At 36.8% G+C, this 26,417-nt stretch overlaps 1 protein-coding gene across 2 annotated transcripts in view; it reads right to left on the bottom strand.

Moving 5' to 3' along the window:
- Positions 1–26,417, bottom strand: part of CWF19L2 (CWF19 like cell cycle control factor 2) — a 147,976-nt gene that overhangs the window by 25,062 nt on the left and 96,497 nt on the right. For both annotated transcript variants that reach the window (XM_061143949.1, XM_061143957.1), the window contains 2 exons: positions 21,879–22,091; positions 5,759–5,875 (listed from right to left, as the gene is read on the bottom strand). In XM_061143949.1, the coding sequence (XP_060999932.1) occupies positions 5,759–5,875; positions 21,879–22,091 (330 nt within the window). The remainder of the gene's footprint in view (positions 1–5,758; positions 5,876–21,878; positions 22,092–26,417) is intronic.

Genomic DNA, 26,417 nt, shown 5'->3' with positions numbered 1-26,417 from the left:
AAGTAACTTCATTTGCTGGTTCCCTTTATATGTGTGCTGATCCTTAACTTGCAAATTTTCATTAAGCATAATTTCCTAGAGATTCAACCAGGTTATGTTAAGACCCTGCCTAATTTCTGCCACGTGGAGACAGCAGTTCAGGTTTGCCACTCAAGCCTCTCCTGACACCCAAACAGGGAAAGGATACAAATTACTGCTGGGTAGAGGGTGGGAGTTCTAGATTCCCATGAGGTCTCCTCTGACTATTTAATACTGATCCCTCCTCACTATTCTATTTTCCACTCCTTTTATAAAAGAAGAGCAAGAAGGGAAAAAAACAATCAAATAATGGTAATTTGACATGAACTAAAATGCTACCTAATAAGCAACAGATAGAGGATTCACTATTCATTTCTAACCACAGCTAAGTGTAAGTTCAGCATAGTCTCTTCACTTCAGATAATCTGCTGCTGAAGTCTTAGCTAATACCTATGGTCTCATAGTAGGTGACTGTTAGCGAAATCATTATAGATGATTATAGACAATTGGCTCCCCCTTTAAAAATTGTCTGACTTTGGTATTATACTTTCTAAAATCACATAAATGGAGATAATGTACAGACAATATAGTTAAATTATGATAAAAATAATAATAAAACACAGGTATAAATATCTACATGATAGTTATCGATCATTTCAATTTTATACCTTCCATCTGTTATCTGTATATAAAAATGCTTCCCCCTAAAGGCTGTGTTCACTAAATTGTATCATTTTTTTCTTCTTGAGTAAACAAGAAGACTAAACTTCCCCGTATCTCTGGGACTTAAGTGGGGCCATGTTTAGTTCTGGGTAATGTATATGGAAATGATATGTGTTAAAAGAGTTATCAAAAGGTAGTGTCTTCTCACGTCTATTTTCTTCAAACCAAGGGTGTGAAAGAGAAGAATTCCACCACAGGAGAAGCTTATCATGGAAGAAATCTGAATGCCTGCATTACTTCTTGAAGGCAATCTTCCACAATGGATAATGATGTAAGAAATTAACTTTAGCTGTCTCAATGTATTGTGAATTAGGTGCTGTTTGCAACAACAGTGAAGAAGACACCAGTGATATAACTCAAGCTGTTTCAGACAAATCAGAAAGTGACAACAGATAACTCTCTTTTCCCACTCAATTATATCCCAGATAGTTATCTTCACATGTCTAATAATACATGTACAAAACAAAAAACAGCCAAATGGAAAGTATGTTTGGCTTTATAATATAGTTTTAAAGATTGTCTTTCTTTGTTAACTTAGCACACTTGTGAATTTTTATTTATTATGCATATTTTCAATTAATTGTTATTTATTGAGTAATCACATAGTTCTGTGGTGAAAATTTTATAACATTAGAAAGCGGAAAATAATTACTAGAATGGAACTATATACCTGAAAACCACTTTTTTTAAAAAATGAAAAAGTAGATTAAATACAACAGCAACAACAATAAAAATTTAGATACTCTAAAGATTATCTAATAAATTCTTTACTTCAGATTTTTTCATAAGTCTCTTCTGGCTTAACTGTTAGATCTGGACAACAGCAAATAAAACAGACTTAAGATGTCATGATTATAAATGAAACCTTAAAATCACTAAATCAGTAGTGATGCAAAAATAGTTCAATATTATAAAATGTATAAACATCATACCTATAGCCTCAAGGAGGACACACACACACTTTTAAGTACTTCTCCTATATATATACAAATATGTGTATATATAAAAAAAGACTTAAAAAATATGAGTTTAATGGTATAATTTCAGGTTCAGTTTAGTTCAGTTCATTTACACAGTCGAGTTTGACTCTTTCTGACCCCATGGACCGCAGCATGCCAGGATTCCCTGTCCATCACCAGATCCTGCAACTTGCTCGTCCATCGAGTCAGTGAGGCCATCCAATCATCTCATTCTCTGTCATCCCCTTCTCCTCCTGCCTTCAATCTTTCCCAGCATCGGGGGTCTTCCCAATGAGTCAGTTCTTTACATCAGGTGGCCAAAGTATTGGAGTTTCAGCTTTAGCATTAGTCCTTCCAATGAATATTCCGGATTGATTTTCTTTAGGATGGACTGGTTGGATCTCCGTGCAGTCCAAGGGACTCTCAAGAGTCTTCTCCAACACCTCAGTTCAAAAGCATCAATTCTTCGGTGCTTAGCTTTCTTTATGGTCCAACTCTCACATCCATACATGACTACGGGAAAAACCATACCTTTGATTATATGGACTTTGACTATTATTTTGTCAGCAAAGTAATGTCTCTGCTTTTTAATATGCTGTCTAGGTGGGTCTTAGCTTTTCTTCCAAGGAGCATTTTAATTTCATGGCTGCAGTCACCATCTGCAGTGATTTTGGAGCCCAAGAAAATAAAGTCTGTCACTGTTCCCATTGTTTCTCCATCTATTTGCCACGAAGTGATGGGACCAGATGCCATGATCTTAGTTTTCTGAATGTTGAGTTTTAAGGCAGCTTTTTCACTCTTCTCTTTCACTTTCATCAAGAGGCTCTTTAGTTCCCCTTCGCTTTATGCCATAAAGGTGGTGTCATCTGAATATCTGAAGTTATTGATATTTCTCCCAGCAGTCTTGATTCCATCTTGTGCTTCATCCAGCCTGGCAGTTCTCATGATGTACTATGCATATATATTAAATAAGCAGGATGACAATATACAGCCTTGACATACTCCTGTCCCCAAATTGAGCCAGTCTGTTTTTCCATGTCAGGTTCCAACTGTTGCTTCTTGACCTGCATACATGTTTCACAGAAGGCAGGTAAGATAGCCTGGTATTCCCATCTCCTTAAGAATTTTCCAAAGTTTGTTGTGATCCACACAGTCAAAAGTTTTAGCATAGTCTCTGAAGTAAAAGTAGATGTTTTTCTGAAATTCTCTTGCTTTTCCTATAATCCAATGGATGTTGTCAATTTGATCTCTGGTTCCTCTGCCTTTTCTAAATCCAGCTTCAACATCTGGGAGTTCTCAATTCATGTACTGTGGAAGCCTGGCTTGGAGAATTTTGAGCATTACTTTGCTAGTATGTGAAATGAACGCAATTGTGCAGTAGTTTGAACATCCTTTTGCATTGCCCTTCTTTGGGGCTTGAATAAAAACACCATTTCCAGTACTGTGGCCACTGCTGAGTTTTCCGTATTTGCTGGCATACTGAGTGCAGCACTTTAACACATCATCTTTTAGGATCTAAAATAGCTCAGCTAGAATTCCATCACCTCCACTAGCTTATTTCATAGTGATGATTCCTAAGGCCCACTTGACTTCACACTCCAAGACACCTGGCTCTAGTTGAGTGATCATACCATTGTGGTTATCTGGATCACGAAGATCTTTTTTGTATAGTTCTTCTGTGTATTCTTTCAACTTTTAAATATCTTCTGCTTCTGTTAGTTCCATACCATTTCTGTCCTTTATTGTGCCCATCTGTGCATGAACTGTTCCCTTGGTATCTTGAATTTTCTTGAAGAGATCTCTAGTCTTTCCCATTCTATTGTTTTCCTCTGTTTCTTTGCTGGGATCACTAAGGAAGGCTTTCTTATCTCTCCTCGCTATTCTTTGGAACTCTGCATTCAGATGGGTCTATCTTTCCTTTTCGCCTTTACCTTTTGCTTCTCTTCTTTTCTCAGCTATTTGTAAGGCCTCCTCAGACAATCATTTTGCTTTTTGCATTTCTTTTTCTTGGGAAAGGTCTTGATCACCATCTCTTGTCCAATGTTACAAACCTCTGTCCATAATTTTTAAGACACTCTGTCTATCAGATCTATTTCTTGAATCTACTTATCACTTCCACTGAATAAAGGTAACCGATTTGATTTAGGTCATATCTGAATGGCCTAACGGTTTTCCCTGCTTTCTTCAATTTAAGTCTGAATTTTGCAATAACAAGTTCATGGTCTGAGTCACGGTCAGCTCCTTGTTTTTGATGACTATATAGAGGTTGTTTTTGATGACTATATAGAGGTTGTTCATCTTTGACTGAAAAGAATATAATCAATCTGATTTTGCTATTGACCATCTGGTGATCTCCATGTGTAGAAAGGTCTCTTGCGTTGATGGAAGAGGGTGTATGCTATACTAATGCATTCTCCTGGCAAAACTCTGTAAGCCTTTGCTCTGCTTCCATTTCTACTCTAAGGCCAAACTTGTCTGTTACTCCAGGTATCTCCTGACCTCCTATTTTTGCATTCCAGTCCCCTATGATGAAAAGGACATCTTTTTGTGGTGTTAATTCTAGGAGGTCTTGTAGATCTTTATAGAACCATTCAACTTCAGCTTCTTCAGCATTACTGGTCGGGCCATAGACTTGGATTACTGTGATATTGAATGGTTTGCCTTGGAAACGAACAGAGATTATTCTGTCATTTTTGAGACTGCACCCAAGTACTGCATTTTGGACTCTCTTGTTTACTGTGAGGGCTACTCCATTTGTTCTAAGGGATTCTTGCCCACAGGAGTAGATATAATGGGCATCTGAATTAAATTCACCCATTACAGACAATTTTAGTTCACTGATTGCTACAATGTCAATGTTCACTCTGGCCATCTCCTGTGTGACCACCTCTGATTTACCTTGATTCATGGACCTAACATTCCAGGTTCCTATGCAATATCGTTCTTTACAGCATCAGAGTTTACTTTCACCACAAGACATATCCACAACTGGGTGCTGTTTCCGTTTTGGCTCAGCCTCTTCATTCCTTAAGGAGTTATTTCTCCACTCTTCTCCAGCAGCATACTGGGCACCTACTGACATGGGAAGTTCATCTTTTAGTGTCATATCTTTCTGCCTTTTCATACTGTTCATGGGGTTCTCAAGGCAAGAATGCTGAAGTGGTTTGCCATTCTCTTCTCCAGTGGTTCACCTTTTGTCAGAACTCTCTATCATGACCTGTCTTCTAAAGAGACCCATGATTAGTCTCTTACGAAGTCTTAAAATTTTCATGGTTTCTAATTAGGGGTTCTTATAACCCCTATTCACTTGTCAACCATTGGAAAAACAAGTGCTTTTTTTCTCTCTTCCTGTTTTGGTGAGTATAAGGTCTTGAAATCATTTAGCAGCAATTTCACCCATATTGTGCCTTTCAATTTCTTGAAGATTCACCAACCACCCCCCCACGCCCCCAACCACACACAAACAAAATCCCTGAATACAAATGTCAGCCAGTCTATAAGGGAAATGTGTGGAAATTTAGCCTGGTAACAAAATCATGACAATATCACAGTAGCAGAAAATATCAATGCCATTATGGGAAAATATGACAGTCACTAAGCATAAATCACTATCTTCCAAAAATCACCTTTTATTATCTGAAAACATCCTTCTTTTTGGCTGTAATTTATTAGCTTACCTTGGCAAGAATGATTATTTCATGTTTCACAAAAGCAATTATTAGAAATCTTACACTGATTTTTATTTTAAATAAATATAATTAGTTGGTCAAAGTTCATTTAGTAGGCAAAAGCTATCAGTTGTATACCTTAAATGAATACATTATATGACAATCATATCTCATTAGAAGTATTTGTTTAAAGCTTTCAATAAAGTAAAAAGGTAGTGAGTGGTGATAACATCATGACCCACAGGTATACACAACTATGGAAATGTATATGTGTTAAATTTAGAGTGTAAAATCTTTGAATAAAGGTATAAAACTTGTTAGAATTTGTCACAATGGTGTGTAAAAATTGCTCTGGATCATAACAGAGATCATGAGCATCATCATGCTGACCTGAATTTCCTCCCAGATGTCTTCATCCAATAAGGTAGCTGCCCTATGGTGCTGCAAAGGGACTATCAAGCAGTGTCCTTCAGTAAGAGATCGTACATTGGGTAAACATAAATAAACCTATGGGGAAAGAAGATGCAAAGGTGAAATGCTATTGCTATTCATTCTCAGTTCTGAAAGACAAGCCCCTCGTAGGTCAATATGGCTAACATGTAATAAAATATATCATACTATACTTTAATATTTTGAAGATATTCACAAGTTAAAATTTTAAAAGCCATGAAGATGCCTTTTAATAAACCAGAAATTTATTGCAGAAGTCTCAATTTTGACTAAGATACCTCAAAGATGAAACTTACCAAAGGGGAGAATGATAAACATTTTATCCTTCATCTGAGAAAGCTACATGTCTTCAGAGCCCTTGAAACAACACAAATTTTGCAAAAAAAAAATACAAGATCTGGTAATGATATGGAAGTTAAACTGATGCCTACTAATCATTAGCTAAGAAAAGAGACATAACTTCTACATGGCTTTACAGCACTGGTTAACTTCTATTTATTTATATACATGTATTACCTAGAAGCTGGCACTATTTCTCCATTTTACACAAACTGTATTATTTGAAAAAAGGTCAAAAAGGTCAATTACTATACATGTAGACAGCAAAAGGTATTCATAAGGACGTATTCTTCAAAGTGGCTTGATCTTATTTTCTATAACTTTTTGGTTAGGTTTTAGCTAGAAAAACTTTATATAAGAGAATTAATGAATAACATTTATCTATTAACTGACTAGTTGCTTTAAAATAATGCAAATTTTAAATTCTTTGGTATTTGAGTGAAGAACTAGGAGTGTATATGAATATGGCTATACATACTTAAATTTACAGTTAAATCACAACAATATTCACAATTAGAAGCAATATCAGGAATAAGCATTGGAGAGGTGACTAAGATGGTAGAGTAGGAAGGCCCTGTATTCACTTCCTCCTACAGCCACAACAAAACTACAACTAATTACAGAGCAACTATCTATATGAACCACCTGAATACTAGCAGAAACGATATTCTGCAACTAAATACATAAAGAAGAAGCCACAACAAGATAAGTAACGGGTGAAGATACACTATCGTTAGGACATACATCCCCAGTCAGCAACCCACAAACAAGAGGACTATGATAGTCATAGAGGTCCTCCACAAGGAGCAAGGAATTTGAATTCCACACTGGGCTCCCAGGCAGGGGGCTTGCACCATGAAGATGAACTCCCAGAATGTCTGGCTTTGAAAGCCTTCAAGGCTTGCATATGAGAGAGATCCCACAGGCAATAGGAAATAGGGACTCCATTCTTAAAAGCTGCATGCAAAATCTCACACTCTCTGAGTTGTAGCACAGAGCCAGTAGTTTCAAAGTAGCCTAGTTCAGATCCCTCCCACTTGCCAACCTTCGAGTGCCTCTGAGAGAGGCAAGAAGTAATTGGGACTATCCTTGGGGACAGAGAAGCTGGCGGCAGCCATTCAAGGCAGCTCGTTCTACCTCATTTACCAGCATGGGCAACCAGTATCTCAAACCTTCCCTCTAGCTCATTAGTGCCAAGGACCAGGCCTGCCCTGCAGCAAGCTAGCACCCGCCCCAACCCCTGCCTGGCACATGTGAACCTCTTGGGAAGCCTACGCCACCCCAAATCAGCAAGACAGCAGCAGCCCTAGGCCCTACAGGGTGACACTGCTAACCATGAGGAAAGCCTACCATGCACTCCAGCAGGCCTGCAGCCATACCAAGAGGTTACTTCTAAAGATGGGAAGAAGTAACTGGTCCACCTAATAAAGAGAAATAAAACTGAAATTTGGGTAAAACAGGTGATGAAAGAAATGCTCCAAGTGAAGGAAGAAGACATCACATCAGGGACTTCCCTGGTAGTCAAGTGGTTAAGAATCTGCCTGTCAATGCAGGGGATTCAGGTTAGATTCCCTGGTCCAGGAGGAATCCAGATGGCGCAGGACAACTAAGCCTGTGTGCCACAACTAGCGAGTCCATGCTCTGGAGCCTGCACACCGCAGAGCCTGTGCTCTGCAACAGGAGAAGCCGCTGCAGTAAGAAGCCTGCACACTGAAACCAGAGAATACTCCCTGCTCACCGCAACTGGAGAGAGCCCATGCACAAAGAAGATTGAGTACAGCCAAAAATAAATACATGAAAAGAGTGGCTTCGCTATTTAAGAAAAACATAACCTTGGGGTGGGGGGAACCACTAAACAAAGATAAGCAATTGATCCAATAGTTCAAGATGATGATTATAAATATGCTAGTGAAACTTCAGAAAAGAAGGGATGAACACAGTGACAATTTCAAAGAGAAAATATAAAGAAGAACCAAAGAGTACTAAAAGTTCAAGAACTAAAATGAAAGTATATACTAGAAGGAATCAACAGTACATTACATGATACAGAGGAACTGATCAGAGAGCTAGAAGACAGTAATGTAAATCACTCAAGCTGAGGAACAACAACAACAAAAAAGGATTTTAACAGTGAGACTAGTTTACGAGAGACCTCTGAGACAACATCAAGCATACTAATATTCACATTATAGGTGTTCCAGAAGAAGAGAAAGAACAGGGATAGAAAATCTAGTCAATGAATCTAGTCAATGAAATTATGGCTCAAAACTTCCCTAACCTTAAGAAGGAAACAGATATCCAGTTATAGAAGCACAGAAATTTCCAAACAAGAGGAATGTGACATGTCTGCACAAAGAAAGATTATAATTAAAATGGCAAAATATAAAAATGAAGAAAGAATCTTAGCAGCAGCAAGAGAAAAACAACTAGTTACATATAATGTAACTCCTATAAGGCCATCAGCTAACTTCAACAGAAACTGCAAGGCAGAAAGGATGATATCTTTCAAGTGATGAAAAGAAAAAACCTACCACCACAATACTTGGCAAGGTTATCATGCAGGTTTGAAGGAGAGTAAAAGTGTTTTACAGACAAGCAAAAGCAAAAAGAGTTCAGTACTACTGAAGAGGCTTTATAAGAAATAATGAAAGGACTCAGGGGCTTTCCTGGTGGCTCAGACGGTAAACAATCTGCCTACAATGCAGGAGACCCAGTTTGATCCCTGGGTTGGGAAGATCCCCTGGAGAAGGGAATGGCAACCCACTCCAGTATTCTTGCCTGGAAAATTCCATAGACAGAGGAACCTGGTGGGCTACAGTCCATGGAGTTGCAAAGAGTTGGACATGACTGAGTGACTTTCACGAAGTAGAAAAGAAAAGGCCATGATAGAAGAAAGAAAATTATGAAAGGAAAAATCTCACTGGCAAAGGAAAATATATATTAAAGGTCAAAGCTAGCAGGAAGGTTAAGAGATGGAAGTAATAAAATTATCCATATCCACAGTAAGTAGTTAAGGAATACACAAAACAGAAAGATGTAAAATATGACAACAAAAACATTAAACATGGGGGTGAGGGCATTAAAATGTATTGTGGTTAGAATGAGTATAAACTTAATGGATCATGAATTTAAAATAATGATTTTATATTTACATATGTGTGTGGAGTAAGTGCTCAGTCATGTCCGACTCTTTGCAATTCCATGGACTGTAGCCCACCAGGCTCCTCTGTCCATGGGATTCTCCAGGCAAGAATACTGGAGTGGGTTGCCATTTCCTACTCCATGGGATCTTTCTGACCCAGGGATACAATCCACGTCTTCTGCATTGGCAGGTGGATTCTTCACCACTGTACCACTTGGGAAGCCAATTAGTATATATATGTAAATATAAATGATGCTACATATGAACATAAGGGTAAGAAAAAAATAAACTTTAATATTTTTGTTTTGTTACCATAAATTTTGTTTTGTTACACATGAAACTTTAATATACATATATATACACAAAAAAGAAAAAAGAGTCCAAATGTAACACTTATGCTGTTCAGTCGCTAAGTCGTGTCCAACTCTGTGTGACCCCATGGACTACAGCACACCAGGCTTTCCTGTCCATTACCTCCTGAGTTTGTCCACTGAGTCAGTGATGCCATCCAACCATCTCATCCTCTGTCATCCCCTTCTCTTGCCCTCAGTCCTTCCCAGCATCAGGGTCTTTTCCAATGAGCTGGCACTTTGTATCAGGTGGCCAAAGTACTGGAGCTTCAGCTTCAGCATCAGTCCTTCCAACAAATATTCAGGGTTGATTTCCTTTAGAATTGACTGGTTTGATCTCCTTTCAGTCCAAGGGACTCTCCAGTCTTCTTTAGCACCACAGCTCGAAAACATCAATCTTCGGCCAGGAGTCTTCTTCATGGTCTAACTCTCACATCCGTACATGACTACTGGAAAAACTATATTTTGACTATATGGACCTTTGTTGGCAAAGTGATGTCTCTACTTTTTAATATGCTGTCTAGGTTTGCCATAGTTTTTCTTCCAAGAAGCAATTCTCTTAATCTAGTGGCTGCAGTCACTGTCTGCAGTGATTTTGGAGCCCAAGAAAATGAGATCTGTCACTGTTTCCATTGTTTCCCCATCTATTTGCCATGAAGTGATGGGACTGGATGCCATGATCTTCTTTTTGAATGCTGAGTTTTAAGCCAGCTTTTTTATTCTCCTCTTTGACCTTCAAGATGCTCTTTAGGGATGGGATGGGCAGGGAGGTGGGAGGGGGGGTTCAGGATGGGGAGCACATGTACACCCATGGCAGATTCAAGTCAATATATGGCAAAACCGATACTATGTTGTAAAGTAAAATAAATAAGATGCTCTTTAGTTCCTCTTCACTTTCTGTCATTAGAGTGGTATCATCTGCATATCTGAGGTTGTTGATATTTCTCCTGGCAATCTTGATTCCAGCCTGTGCCTCATCCAGCCCAGCACTTGGCATGATGTACTCTACATAAAAGTTAAATAAGCTGGGTGACAATATACAGCCTTCACGTATGCCTTTCCCAATTTTTAACCAGTCCATTGTTCCATGTCTGGTTTGAACTGTTGCTACTTGACCTGCACACAGGTTTCCAGGAGGCATGTAAGGTGGTCTGGTATTTCTATCTCTTTTACAATTTCCCACAGTTTGTTATGATCCACAGAGTCAAAGGCTTTAGCGTAGTCAAGGAAGCAGATTTTTTTTTGGAATTCCCTTGCTTCTTCTATGATCCAGTGGATATCACACTAAACACTAAAGACAGTTATCAAATCATAAGGAAAGAGAACAAATGGAGAAGAAAGGAACAAAAAATAACTATAAAAACAATCTGAAAACAATGAACAAAACAGCAATAAAGAAACAGAGCACCTAACTGGGTATAAAAACAATAATGATATAAATGCTGCCTAGCAGAGATTTACTTCAGATCTAAAGTTACACACACATTAAGTGAGGAAATTGAAGAAGGTATTCCATACAAAATGAAAATCCATTTATAAAAAAGAGTCACCAAAGTGGGCATGCAGAGAACATATACCAATATAACATAGCCATATATGACAAACTCACAGCCAATATTATACTCAATAGTAAAGAGCTGAAAGTATTTTCTCTAAGACCAGGAATAAAAAGAATGTCCACTTTTACCATCTGTCTTTAGTCACAGCAATCAGAGAAGGAAAAAAATAAAAAGGATACAATTGGAAAGGAAGAAGTAAAACTGTTTGCATGACATGACACTATACGTAACAAATTCTAAAGATGATATAAAAAAATCTACTATAACAAATAAATGAATTCAGTCAAGATGCAGGATAAAAGATTAATATACAGAAAGCTGTTTTTCTATACACTGATAATGAATAATCAGAAAATAAAGCAATAAAATAATCCCATATAAAGCTGCGTCAAAAAGAAGACAATACCTAGAAATAAACTTCAACTAATCATGTGAAAGACCTGAAGTCTGAAAACTATAGGACACTTATGAAGGGGAGCGATGATACAAAGAAATGGAGAGAGATCCTGTGTTCATGAATTTGTAGAAGTAACATGGCTAAAATGTCCAAATTACCCAAAGCAATCTAAAAGTTTAATGCAATTCATATCAAAATAATCATATTTTTCAAAGAATTAGAACAAATAATCTTAAAATTTATGTATAGAAACACAAAAGACCCAGAATAACCAGAGCCATTTTGAGAAGAAAGAACAAAACCACAGGAGCCATGCTCCCTCAGTTCAGCTGATACTGCAAAGCTACAGTAAAGTCACAGCAGCAGTGTGGTCCTGGCACAAAATGGACACGGATGGACAGAAGCAGAATAGAGAGCCCAGAAATAAGCCGTGAACCTGCGGCCAGGTAACCTACGACAGAGGAGGCAAGAATACACGGTGGAGGAAAGACGGTCTCCTCCACCTGTCCCGAGGGGTGCTGGGAAAACTGAACATCTATATGCAAAAAATGAAATTAGAACACTTTCCTGCACCATATGAAAAAATGAACTCATTATGGGTTAAGGACATAAATGGAAGACCTAAAGCCATAGAATATTATAGGCAGAACCCTGACAAAAATCATGTGGTACATTTTTGGATCGGACTCCTACGACAAAAGAAACAAAAGCAAAAATAAACAGGACCTAATTAAACTTAAAAGTTTTTGCACAGCAAAAATGAACAGACAACCTACTGAATGGGAGAAAATATTTGCAATGCTAATGACAAATAAGGGGTTACTATCCAAAATATGTCAACAGCTCATAAAATTCAATATCAATAAAACAATCAAATTAAAAAATGAACAGAAGACGAGAATTGGCACTTTTCCAAAGAAGATATATAGGTGGCCAACAGTCACATGAAAAGTTAATCAACATTTCTAGTCATCAGAGTGATGCAAATCAAAACCATAAAGATATCACCTCACACATGTGAGAATGGTTATTATCCAAAAGTCTAAAAATAACAAATGGTGGCAGGGATGTGGAGAAAAGGAAATGCCATATACTGTTGTTGGGAATGTAAATTGGAAGTCACTACAGAAAACAGTATACAGGTTCCTCAAAAAACTAAATACAGAATTATCATATGATCCAGCAATTCCACTCCAGGTATATATCCAAGGAAAATGAAAACAATAAATTGAAAAGACACATCAATCCAATGCTCATAGTGTTACTTACCATAGTGTTACTATAGCCAAGATGTGGAAGCAGCTTAAGTGTCCAACAACAGATAAAAAGATAAAGAAGATATACTATATACACACACACACACAATGTAATATTACTCAGCCATAATAAAAGAATGAATTCTGTCAACTGTAACAACATAGATGGACCTAGGAGATATAATGCTTTTTTTTTTTTTTAATTGAAATATAGTTGGTTTACAATGTTATATTCATTTCAGGTTTGTAATGTAGTGTTTCAGTAGTGACTTAAGTTAGACAAAGAAAGATAAATATTGTATATGTGGAATTCCATTATATGTGGAATCTAAAAAAATAAACAAATGAATAAAATGAAACAGATACAGAAAACAAACTAGTGATTACCAGTGGAGAGAGGAGTGGGTGAGACAAGATAGGGGTAGGGGCTTAAGAGGTACAAACTTCTAGGTATAAAATAGGTAACAAAGCTACACTGTACAGCACAGGGACATATCGCCATCATTTTGTAACCATCTTAAATGGAGTATAATCTACAGAAATACTGAAGCACTACCTTAAAAACCTGAAATGAATATGACATTGTAAACCAATTTTTATATTGCTTTTTTATATTTTATATTAGTATTTTTATATTTCAATAAAAAACAAATAAAAAGAAAAAGAAGCCCTCACTCTTGCTACTTGTATTTTGCCACAGCAATCAGACAAGTAAAAGAAATAAAGCGAATCTAAACTGGAAAGGAAGAAGTAAACCTCACGGTTTGCAGATGACACGATTCTGTATATAGAAAACCCTCAAGATGCTACCAAGAGGCTAAAAGAACTAATTAATGAATTCAGTAAAATTGTGAGATACAAAACTAATATGCAGAAATCTGTGGCATTTTATACACTAGTAACAATTATAAGAAAGAAAAATTAAAAGTCTTATTTACAGTTCCACTGAAAAGAACAAAAGACCTATGCATAAATCTTACCAAGGAGATAAACAAATTGTACTCTGAAAATGATAAGATAGTGATTGGAAAAAAAAAAAAATGAAGAGGACAAAAATAAATGGAAAAAAATCTGTGTTCATAGCCTGGAAGAATTAATATTAAAAATGATCAAACTATCCAAACCTTCTGGAGATTAGATGCAATCCCTATCAAAATACCAATGGCATCTTTCACAGAACTACAACAGATAATTCTAAACTTTGTATAAAAACACAAAAGACTCTGAACAGCCAATACAAGCTTGAAGAAGAAGATAAAGTTGGAGGTATCACACTCTCTGATTTCAAATTACACTACAAAGCTACAGAAATCAAAACAGAATGGTCGTGCTACAAAAATGGACAGACAGATCAAAAAAACAGAACAGAGAGCCCAGAAATAAACTCATGCTTGGCCAATTAATCTACAACCAAAAAAGCAAGAGCATACGAAGGGGAAAGTCAGTCTCTTCAACAAATGGTGCTCGGAAAGCTAGACATGCAAAAGAAACAATCTAGACTACTTTCTCATGCCATATTAAAAAAAAAAAACTCAAAATGGATTAAAGATTTAAATGCAAGACCTGAAACCATAAAACTTCTAGAGAAAACACTTGACATCAGTCTTAGCAATATGTTTTTAGAAATGTCTCTGCAGGTAAGGGAAACAGAAGCAGAAATAAATATATGGGATTACATCAAATTGAAAAGTTTTTATATAGTGAAATCATCACCAAATTAAAAGTCAGCCTAATGAATAGGAGAAAATATTTGCAAATAATAGATAAGGGGTTAACACCTAAAATACACAAAGAACTCACATAACCAATATCAAAAACAGCGAACAATTGATTTAAAAATGGGCAGAGGAACTATAAAACTCTTTCAGGAAAACATAGGCACAACACTCAATGACATAAATCAAAGCAAGATGTTCTATGACCCACCTCCTAGAGTAATGGAAATAAAAATAAACAAGTGGGACCTAATTAAACTTAAGTTTTCACACAGCAAAGGAAACTACAAACAAGGTGAAAAGACAACCCTCAGAATGGGAGAAAATAATAGCAGATGAAACAACTGACAAAGGATTAATTTCCAAAATATATAAGAAGCTCATACAACTCAATATCAGAAAAACAAACAATCCAATCAAAAAGTGGGAAAAGACCTAAAGGGACATTTTTCCAGAGAAGACATACAGATGGCTAAGACATGAAAAGATGCTCAACATCACTCATTATTAGAGAAATGCAAATCAAAGCTGCAATGAGATATCACTTCACACCATTCAGAATAGCATCATCAAAAAAAGTCTGCAAACAACACATGCTGGAGAGAGGGTGTGGAGAAAAGGGAACGCTCTTGCATTGCTGGTGGGAATGTAAACTGATACAGCCACTATGGAAGATGGTATGGAGATTCCTTAAAAGCTAGAGATAAAAACCACCATATGACCCAGCAATCCCACTCCTAGGCATATACCCTGAGGAAACCAAAACTGAAAAAGATGCATATACCCCAATGCTCATTTCAGCAGTATTTACAATAGCTAGAACATGGAAGCAACATAGATGTTCATTGACAGATTAATGGATAAAGAAACTGCAGTACATATATACAATGAAATACTACTTAGCCACAAAAAGGAACACATTTGAGTCAGTTCTAGTGATGTGGCTGAACCTAGAGTCTATTATACAGTGAAGTAAGTCAGAAATAGAAATATAGTATACTAACACATATATATGGAATCTTAAAAGATGGTACTTTAAAAATGGAATTAATGCTCAGGGCAGCAATGGGGAAACAGACATAGGGAACAGACCTGTGGACACAGGGGAAGGGAGGAGGGAGAAGGTGAGCTGTATGGAGACGGTAACACGGAAACTTACAATACCATATGCAAAACAGACAGCCAACGGGAATCTGCTGTATCACTCAGGGACCTCAATCAGGGACTCTGTGACAATCTAGAAGGCAGGATGGAGAGGGAGGTGGGAGGGAGGTTTAGGAGCAGTGGACATGAGTGCACCTATGATGATGCTTGATGTTATGACAGAAAACCACAAAACTCTGTAAAGCAATTATCCTCCAATTAAATAAATATATAAAATGAAAGCAAAAAAAAAAAAAAAAAAAAAAAAAAAACGGGCACAGGACCAAACAGAATTTTACAAAGAAGATATACAGATGGCCAACAGACACATGAAAAAATGCTCAATATCACTAATAAGGGAATTGCAAATCAAAACCACAGTGGGATACCACCATCTCATACCTGTCAGAATGGCTATCATCAAAAATAAATAAATGAATAAATAACAAATGTTAGTGAGGATGTGGACAAAAAGAGAACCCTGCTACACTATTGGTGGTAATGTAAATTGGTGCAGGCACTGCGGAACAGTGTGGAACTTCTTCAAAAAATTAAAAATAGAACTGCCATATGATCCAGCAATTCCACTTGTGGTTATTCACCCCCCAAAAACAAAACACTAATTCAAAGAGATATACGGACATCAATGTTCATTACAGCATTACTCACAATACCCAAGATATATAAGAAATTCAAGCATCCTTCAATATGAATAAAGAAGATATGGTATATGTATGTGTGAAACATATATACAATGAAATATAACTCAGCCATAATGAAAATGAAATCCTGGCATTGGTAACACTATGGAATGATCTACAGTGAATTAGGCTAAATGAAACAAGTTAGATGCAGAAAGATAAATACCATCTCACATATATGTGAAATCAAAAAAACAAATGAACAAACATAACAAAACAAAGTCAAACTTACAGATACAGAGAATAAGTGGGTGTTGGCAGAGGGGAGTGTTTGGGGATGGGGTACAAAATAGGTGAAGGGGACTAAGAGGTATAAAACCCCAGTTATAAAATCAATAAGGCATGGGGGTATAATACACATTAGGGATATGGCTAATAATACTGTAATAACTTTGTATGGGAACTGATGGTTACTAGACTTTTCATGATGATCATTTCATAATGAATGCAAATGTCAGATCATTATAGTACACCTGAAACTAACATATTATTCATCAGCTATATTAAATAAAACAAACCAAAAAATAGTACTGATTCATTAGATGTAACAATTTTCCCAATGTTAAGATGGAAATAACAGGAAACCAGGCTCAAGGTAATAAAACTCTATATTGTTTCATAATTTTTCTGTAAATGTAAAACTGCTCTAAAAGTCAAAGTATTTTTATCTGATTTTATTTTTAATTGAGGGATAATCACCTTACAGAATTTTGTTGTATTCTGCCAAATATCAACACGAATCAGCCACAGGCATACATATGTCCTTGCCTCTTGAACCTCCCTCCCATCTCCCTCCCCACCCCACCCCTCTAAGCTGATACAGAGCTCCCTGAGTCAGGCAGCAAATTCCCACTGGCCACCTGTTTTACATATGGTAATGTAAGTTTCCATGTTACTCTCCCACACAGCTCACCCTCCTTCCTCCCCTCCCCCTGTGTCCAGAATTCTGTTCTCTGTCTGTTTCTCCATCGCTGCCCTGAAAATAAAACTAATTGGCACCATCCTTCTTGATTCCATACATATGCATTAGTATGTAAGACTTATATTTCTCTTTCTGACTTACTTCACTCTGTATAATAGGCTCTAGGTTCATCCACCTCATTAGAACTGACTTGAATGTGTTTCTTTTATGGCTGAGTAGTATTCTATTGTATATATGTATATGTACCACAGCTTCTTCATCCATTCATCTGTTGATGGACATCTATGTTGCTTCCATGTTCTAACCATTTTAAATAGCGCTGCAATGAACACTGGGGTATATGTGTCTTTTTCAATTTTGGTTTCCTTGGGTTTCCCTTGTGGCTAAGCTAGTAAAGAATCTGCCTGCAATGCGAGAGACCTGGGTTTGATCGCTGGGTTGGGAAGATCTCCTGGAGAAGGGAAAGGCTATCCACTCCAGTATTCTGGCCTGGAGAATTCCATGGACTGTACAGTCCATGGGGTCGCAAAGAGTCAGACATGACTAAGCAACTTTCACCTTCAGGGTGTATGCCTAGGAGTGGGATTGCTGGGTCACATGGTGGTCTTATTCCTAGTTTTTTAAGAAATCTCCATACCATCTTCCACAGTGGCTGTATCAATTTACATTACAGCAATGCAAGAGCGTTCCCTTTTCTCCACACTCTCTCCAGCATTTATTGTTTGCAGACTTTTTGATGATGGCTATTCTGAATGGTGTGAAGTGATATCTCATTGCAGTTTTGATTTGCATTTCTCTAATAATGAGTGATGCTGAGCATCTTTTCATGTGTTTGTATGTCTTCTTTTCATTTTTGTCTTTTGTTTTCTTTTCATCTGTATGTCTTCTTTGGAGAAATGTCTTTTCAGGTCTTTTCCCCACTTCTTGATTGGATTGTTTGCTTTTCTTGTATTGAGTTGTATGAGCTGCTTGTATATTTTAGAAATTAATCCTTTGTCAGTTGTTTCATTTGCTATTATTTTCCCCCATTCTGAGGGTTTGCTTTTCACCGTGTTTATAGCTTCCTTTGCTGTTTGAAAGCTTTTAAGCTTAATGAGGTCCCACTTGCTTATTTTTATTTCCATTACTCTAGGAGTTGGGTCATAGGGAATCTTACTTTGATTTATGTCATCAAGTGTTCTGCCTATGTTTTCCTCTAAGAGTTTTATAGTTTCTGGTCTTACATTTAGGTATTTAATTAATTTAGATTTTCTTTGTCTATGGTGTTAGGAAGTGTTCTGATTTCATTCTTTTACACGTAGCTGTGTGGCTGTCCAGTTTTCCCAGCACCACTTATGCAAGAGGCTATCTTTGCCCCACTGTATATTCTTGCCTCCATTGTCAAAAACAAGGTACCATAGGTGGTGGTTTTATCTCTAGCTCTCTATCTTGTTCCACTGGTCTAGATTTCCATTTTTGTGCCAAACCATACTGTCTCAATGACTGTAGCTTTGTAGTACAGTTTGAAGTCAGAAAGGTTGATGCCTCTAGCTTCATTCTTCTCTCTCAAGGCTGGTTTTGCTATTTTTGTGTTTCCATATCAAGTATGAAATTTTTTGTTCTAAGTCTGTAACACATGGCCTTGGTAATTTGATAGGGATCACAATGAATCTGTAGATTGCACTTGGCGGTATAGTCATTTTCACAATATTGATTCTTCCAACCCAGCAACATGGAATAATCTATCTGTTTATGTTGTCTTAATTAAAAATTAAAGCACTGTTTAAAGTAAAGTATAGTGTTAAGACAAAAAGAGGATAGATAATTTTTTTATTTTTAAAAAAGGAGAAGGTAGGGACAATTTATGACCAGAAACTAATATAACTGTCTGACTCTAATGAGTACTAACATAGCTTCATAAGAAATTTGTATTTAAGACATTAACTTTAAGTATTAGAAATTCAAGAAGAATGAGTATGACTGAATTGCTTTAGAATACTGTTAATTATTACTAACATAAAGTAATTCCTTAGAAACTTGCAGTCAGATATAATTAACTCGGGTAATGACTAAAAGGGTAAATATCTTATTGCTTATTCAGATTAATAAAATAATCTATTAGCTACAACAGATAGGATAAACAGTCAGATATTGTAGGAAACAGATAAAATTCCATCAAATCAATATTTCAAGCATTTCTATATTAAAATATTCATAGATGAAAATCTGAAGCTAATTAAGATACAGTATTTTTTTAGAGCTAAGATAGCACAATAAAGCACAGATCAAGAAAGGATCTATTCGTGTTAATAACACTATTCAAATAGTGCTAAAATGAAATCAAAATGATATGACTGGCTCAAGAGGAAGAAACAGATCAGCTAATGCTCAGTAAGTTAGAGGCAAAAAGAACATTTAGTACCTTTAATTGGAAAATTAATTTTATAATTAAAATTTAATACCTTCTAACTGAAAAATGTGGATTACCTCACAGTAAAAAAGGAAAACTGAGAATAGGAAATGAAATGCATGAAACAATATATGAGTTGAAAATAGAAAATGGCTCTTTACTGGCCAACAGTTCCTTTCACTGAGAAATGCCTTTGGGACACAGCCTATAAATCAGGAGGCAAACAGAAGTGTACACTTCACACCTTTGTGCCTGTGTGGACCCTGACTGTCTTCAGTGCTTTAGGGAAAATGAAGTCATTGAAAAAAACCCAAACTTCTGATAAAGACTTTTTGAAAACTTTGTTACTTTATGTTTAATTTATTCTTACATTTTGTAAAGGTAGGGGTCAGACTAAAGAGGAATGAAATATTTATACCAAATGTCCTAATTATGAAAATGTAAATGTTTATGTAACAGTCTAGAAAAGAACATGGGAAAATTAATACAAGTAACTGGCAAGGTGGGTTAAGAGTTTTTTGACTGATTAAATTTTGAATGGAATTTTTTACTTTTACTTTTTGATAAAGTCTAGAGGAAAGAAACAAATGGAAAAGAAGGGTAATGAAAAGTTAAAATTAAAAAAAAAAACAAAATTTAAGCTGATAAACTGACGTTCTCAATGACCTAAAGGTATTAAAGACTAGAATTGGAATGAAAAAATCAATACTAGTTCTTTGGCTACATAGGTTCTGTGTATATGTGTGTGTAACAAACAATATGCATATGTATATTTTCCACACTATTAGTTTCTGAAACTAGCATTCATTCATTCAACTTCCAATCACACCACTTTTTCTCACTCACTCCACTCTAGCTACACTGTTTTTTTTTTCCCCTTCAGTTCCATAAATGCCTACCTCGTGTCTTCACTCACTGACACCTCTTTCTGAAACATTATTCATTCAGATCTTCATGTTGCTTGCTTTTTCTCATCTTTCATACCTATAAAATATCTCCTCAGAGAAGCCTTTTCGATCAGCTTCTCAAAAAACAGCCTCCCACATTTCCACATTTCCTCTCTATATCTGTTTCATAACAACATTCCTTAAATCAGGGCAACCATTACATTATTTATTTTCTGCTCTATTTCACTAGAATACAATCTACACAAGTATATTTGATTCTCTACTTTTCCCCAGTGACTAATTAAGTTCTGACATACAACAGGTACATGATAATTATTTACTTAATGTAAGAATTAAATTGCCAAATACTGAAATAAGTGACTATTATGAGTGGCTACTAAATAAGTGATACTTAATATTTACTGAGGAGAAGGAGACAACAGAGGACGAGACGGTTGGATGGCATCACCGACTCAATGGACATGAGTTTGAGCAAGCTCCAGGAGACAGTGAAGGACAGGGAAGCCTGGTGTGCTGCAGTTCATGAGGTCACAAAGAGTTGGACATGACTGAGTGACTGAACACCAAGAATATTTATTGAAGAAGTGACTATAAACATGCATATATACAATAAGTAAAAGTTACCTACACTAACGGAACTAACAGACTACTAAGGGGGACACTCAACAAGTAAAACAAAATATAGATATGGAGGGCTGACTATGGGACTTGAGCATCTGTGGATTATAATATACGGGACTGAAGAAACCAATCCCCAGGGGTTACCAAGCATTAACTGTACAACAAACTTCTTCAAATTATGAGATAGCCTATAAAGAAATAAAAAGATTTCATGAGAATGTAAGGGAAGAAGCAGAAGCTACTTTAGAGTAAGTAGCTCTGAAGTGATTTTAATACTGACACTTAAGTGCCAATCATGAAAATAAGATCACACAGATGGGATATGGCAGAGCAAGGATCTGAATCCACGTGGTCTGGATCCAAAGTCTAAGGCCTGAAGCACAACTCAATGTTGCCTCTCTGTAGAGTGGAATTACATGAAACATGAGCTTCATATCATTTGAATATTTATACTCAATCTATAGAAAATCCTAAGAATCATGGGAACTTAGAAAATATTTGAAACATAGAGTAAGACAAGATGGATTACTTAGAATCTTAGAAGTGTATGAAGAAAGAAGCAAATTTACATATACCATTAATTCATTTCCTTAGGACAATAAACACTATATTTCTTACCTTAACACCTATTGCAACAATAAGGTGCTTGGGAAATTGAGAGCTGTCAAAACAATAAAGACATTTTTCCATTTGTGCAATAAGACTCCGGTGCTCAGCAATAGCTTTTTTCCTCTGATTCTCTTCCTCTTCACCAAAATGTTCACTCTCAGCTGCTTTGGAGACAAACATGTCATCCAGAGTGTAATAGTCTCCGTCTGCTTTTCCCATAAACTGAAAAACCAAAATAAAAGTAGTAGAGAGAAGGCAGTGGTTTATTCAGTTTATTGTCATGAAAAAAATAAAATGAAACTGTTAGTCGCTCAGTTGTGTCTGATAATACTGTGGCATACTGAAGTTACAAGTTCTGTGATAAAAAGGTTACATGAAAATTTTAAAAAAGAAAAAAGTGATTAAAATTTAAGTTTGAACTGCAGGGATCAATTTATTATCATTATCATCACAAATAGAGTGTACTGAGTATTTAGTATGTGCAATTCTATGCAATTTGATTGTTTTTATACTCCTATGGGCTTCCCTGGTGGTTCAGACAAAAAAGAATTTGCCTCCAATGCAGGAGACCTGAGTTCGATCCCTGGGCCTGGAAGATCGCCTGGAGAAGGGAATGGCAACCGACTCCAGTATTTTTGCCTGGAGAATTCCATGGACAGAGGAGCCTAGCAGTCGCAAAAAGTTGGACACAACAGAGACTGACACCTTTACTTTCACACTCCTATGAGGAGGGAATCATTATCACTTTGATTTATAAACGAGGAAACTAAATCACAGAGAGGTTAAGAACAACTTTCCCTATAAAATTAGCATACCTTCTATTAAACATACCACCAATTTGCTAATGTTGAGAACTATTTTCTCCCTTCTCTTTAAAAAATAATTTTCTTTTTAATTTATTTTTATAATTTTAATTTTATAAAATTATGTATGTTTCATGCATACATAATCAAATTCTTTTAATAAGCCTTTCTAACACTCTTATGGAGAATATCCCACAGTTCAACATGGTGTGAATTCTGTTTTGCTGCTATATAATAATGGAGAAGGCAATGGCACCCCACTCCAGTACTCTTGCCTGGAAAATCCCATGGATGGAGGAGGAGAAGCCTGGTAGGCTACAGTCCATGGGTTCACTAAGAGTCAGACAGGGCTGAACGACTTCACTTTCACTTTTCACTTTCATGCATTGGAGAAGGAAATGGCAACTCACTCCAGTGTTCCTGCCTGGAGACTCCCAGGGACGGGGGAGCCTGATGGGCTGCCGTCTATGGGGTCGCACAGAGTCGGACACGACTGAAGTGACTTAACAGCAGCTATATAATAAACTAAACTTAATTCTATGTGTCCATGGTGGTCTTTGGCTAGACACACTGACGTACTGCTAATTTAGGGGTATGTGGTAATGGTGTTTTGATAATGCTTAAAAACTCTGTTAAAAGCGTATTTATCTTATTAAAGTGTGGTTGGTTTGCAAGACCCAGAGGAATCGGGTGGAGAGGGAGGTGGGAGGGGGGATCGGGATGGGGAATACGTGTAAATCTATGGCTGATTCATATCAATGTATGACAAAACCCACTGAAAAAATAAATAAATAAATAAAGGAGAAATTGAAAAAAAAAATACTGATTTCAGGTGTGCAGCAGAATGATTCAGATACATACATGTGTGCACGTGTATGTGTATATGTGTGTGCTCTTTTCTGAATTCTTTTCCATTATAGGTTACTGCAGAAAGTTGAATGTAGTTTCCTGTGTTAATCAGTAGGTCTTTGCTTGCTGTTTTATATACAAGAGTGTATATCTGTTAACCCCAAACTCCTAATTTACTTAAATTAGGAATTAAAATTTATTTTCATTAACAAAAATAAATCCCAGAAGCTCATCCATGATAAAAAAAATTAAAAATTAGCATGCATTCCACATAGAATATAAAACAGTTTTCAATTGTATCTCAAGGCACTTTCTCTAAACCTTCCTCAAAATAAACTGTAGCAAGGAGGATGTTTTTAAAACAAAAATTTTATTAACTTATTTATGTCCTGGCTTAAAATCCTCAAAATGCTCTATATTGGGAACAGGATCAAGTTCAAGCCATTCTTTGGCCTACTAAATCATAGATATTGAAAGGTATAATGGTTAAAAACTTGGGTTCTATAATCAGAATAACTGTGGTAATATTCTAATATAATAATATCAGGCAGTTATTTAATCTTTCTGCAGTCTCTCTATGGTCTATTTCCCTATTTTACAATGGTTGTAACAATATTATTCATCTAACAAGGTCATCTTTCTTAATCCTTTAGCACATGCCTGGCACACAATAAGGACTCATAAATATGAGTCACCTCAGTCACACATGATCATGTTGTTTTTCAGTTGCTCAGTGTCCAACTCTTTGCAACCCCATGGACTGCAGCACACCGGACTTCCCTGTCCTTCTTAATCTCCCAGAGTTTGTTCAAGCTCTTGTCCATTGAGTCAGTGGTTCCATCCAACCATCTCATCCCTGTTGCCCCCTTCCCTCTCAATCTTTGCCAGCGTCTGTCTTTTCCAATGAGTCAGCTCATCCCATCAAATGGCCAGAGTAATGGAGCTTCGGCTTCAGCATCAGTCCTTCCAATGAATATTCAGGGTTGATTACCTTTAGGATTGACTGGTTTTATATCCTTGCTGTCCAAGGAATTCTCAAGAGTCATCTCCAACACCTCAGTTGGAAGGCATCAGTTCTTCAGTGCTCAGCCTTCTTTATGGTGCAATTCTCACATAACCAATGGAAAAATCATAGTTTTGACTATATGGACTTTTGTTGGCAGTGATGTCTCTGCTTTTTAATACACTGTCTAGGTTTGTCATAGTTTTTCTTCTAAGGAGGAGGCATCTTATAATTTCAAGGCTGCAGTCACTGTCCAGAGTGAGTTTGGAGCCCAAGAAATAAAGTCTGTCACTGTTTTCATTTTCTCCCCGTCTATTTGCCATGAAGTGATGAGACTGGATGCCATGATCCTCATTTTTCAAATGTTGAGTTTTAAGCCAACTTTTTCACTCTCCTCTTTCACTTTTATCAAGAGGATCTTTAACTCAACATTCAAAAAACAAAGATCATGACATCCAGTCCCATTACTTCAAGGCAAATAGATGGGGAAAAAATGGAAACACTAACAGACTATTTTCTTGGGCTCCAAAATCACTGCAGATGGTGACTGCAGCAATGAAATTCAAAGACACATGCTCCTTGGAAGAAAAGCTATGACCAACCTAGACAGCATATTAAAAAGCAGAGATATGGCTTTGCCAACAAAGGTCTTCATAGTCAAAGGTATGGTTTTTCCAGTAGTCATGTATGGATCTGAGAGTTGGACCATAAAGAAAGCTGAGTGCCAAAGAATTGATTCTTTTAAACTGTGGTATTGGAAAAGACTCTTAAGAGTCCCTTGGACTGCAAGGAGATCAATCCAGTCCATCCTAAATGAAATCAGTCCTGAATATTCATTGGAAGGACTGATGTTGAAGCTGAAGATCCAATATTTGGCACCTGATGTGAAGAACTGACTCACTGGAAAAAACCCTGATGCTGGGAAACATTGAAGGTGGGAGGAGAAGGGACAACAGAGGATGAGATGGTTGGAAGGCATCACTGACTCGAAGGACATGTGTTTGAACAAGCTCTGGGAGTTGGTGATGGACAGGGAAGCCTGGCGTGCTGCAGTTCATGGGGTCGCAAAGAGATAGACATGACTGAGCGACTGAAGAGACTTTTTAGTTCCTCTTCACTTTGTGCTATTAGGGTGGTGTCATCTACATATCTGAGGTTACTGGTATTTCTCTGGGCAATCTTGTTTCCAGCTTGTGCTTCATCCAGCTGGGCATTTCGCATGATGTACTCTGCATAGAAGTTAAATAAGCAGGGTGACAATATACAGCCTTGACCTACTCTTCCCAATTTGGAACCAGTCTGTTGTTCCGTGTCTGCTTCTGTTGCTTCTTAACCTGCACACAGTTTTCTCAGGAGGCAGGTAAGGTAGTCTGATATTCCCATCTCTTTAGGAATTTTCCACAGTTTGTTGTGATCCACACAGTCAGTCACATGTGATCATATCCCTACTCAAACTCTATACTTTGCCACCCTATTTTAGTCCCCCAAAGTACTGTTCTCTTCAGGCTTTGCACATATTGCTCTAAGACCAATTTTGTCCTCAGTCTTGCCATTTTCATTTTCACCAAGAACTTTATTGAAAAATGTATTCACCAGTTTGTTCCACTATCTTCTGCCACTTTCCTGGCAACTTCACCATTCCATCTTCCCAAACTTTTTATCTTTATGTTCCAGGTATCTTTTGCAGTCTTCCAGGGAATTGAATGAATTGAAATGAATTTTTTCCATTAAGAGAACTTTGTAAAGACCAAAGGAAATGGACATCTGAAGGTGCAATGTCTGGTGAATATGGTGGATGAATCAGAACTTTCCAGCCAAGCTGTAACAATTTTTGCCTGGTCATCAAAACATGTGGTCTTGCACTAACCTGGTGGAAGATTATTTATTTTCCTT

This window comes from Dama dama, chromosome 1, assembly GCF_033118175.1.
Source record: "Dama dama isolate Ldn47 chromosome 1, ASM3311817v1, whole genome shotgun sequence".
Taxonomy (NCBI): Eukaryota; Metazoa; Chordata; class Mammalia; order Artiodactyla; family Cervidae; genus Dama; species Dama dama.
Note: the sequence above shows the minus strand (reverse complement) of the source record. Positions and strands in the feature narration are given on the sequence as shown.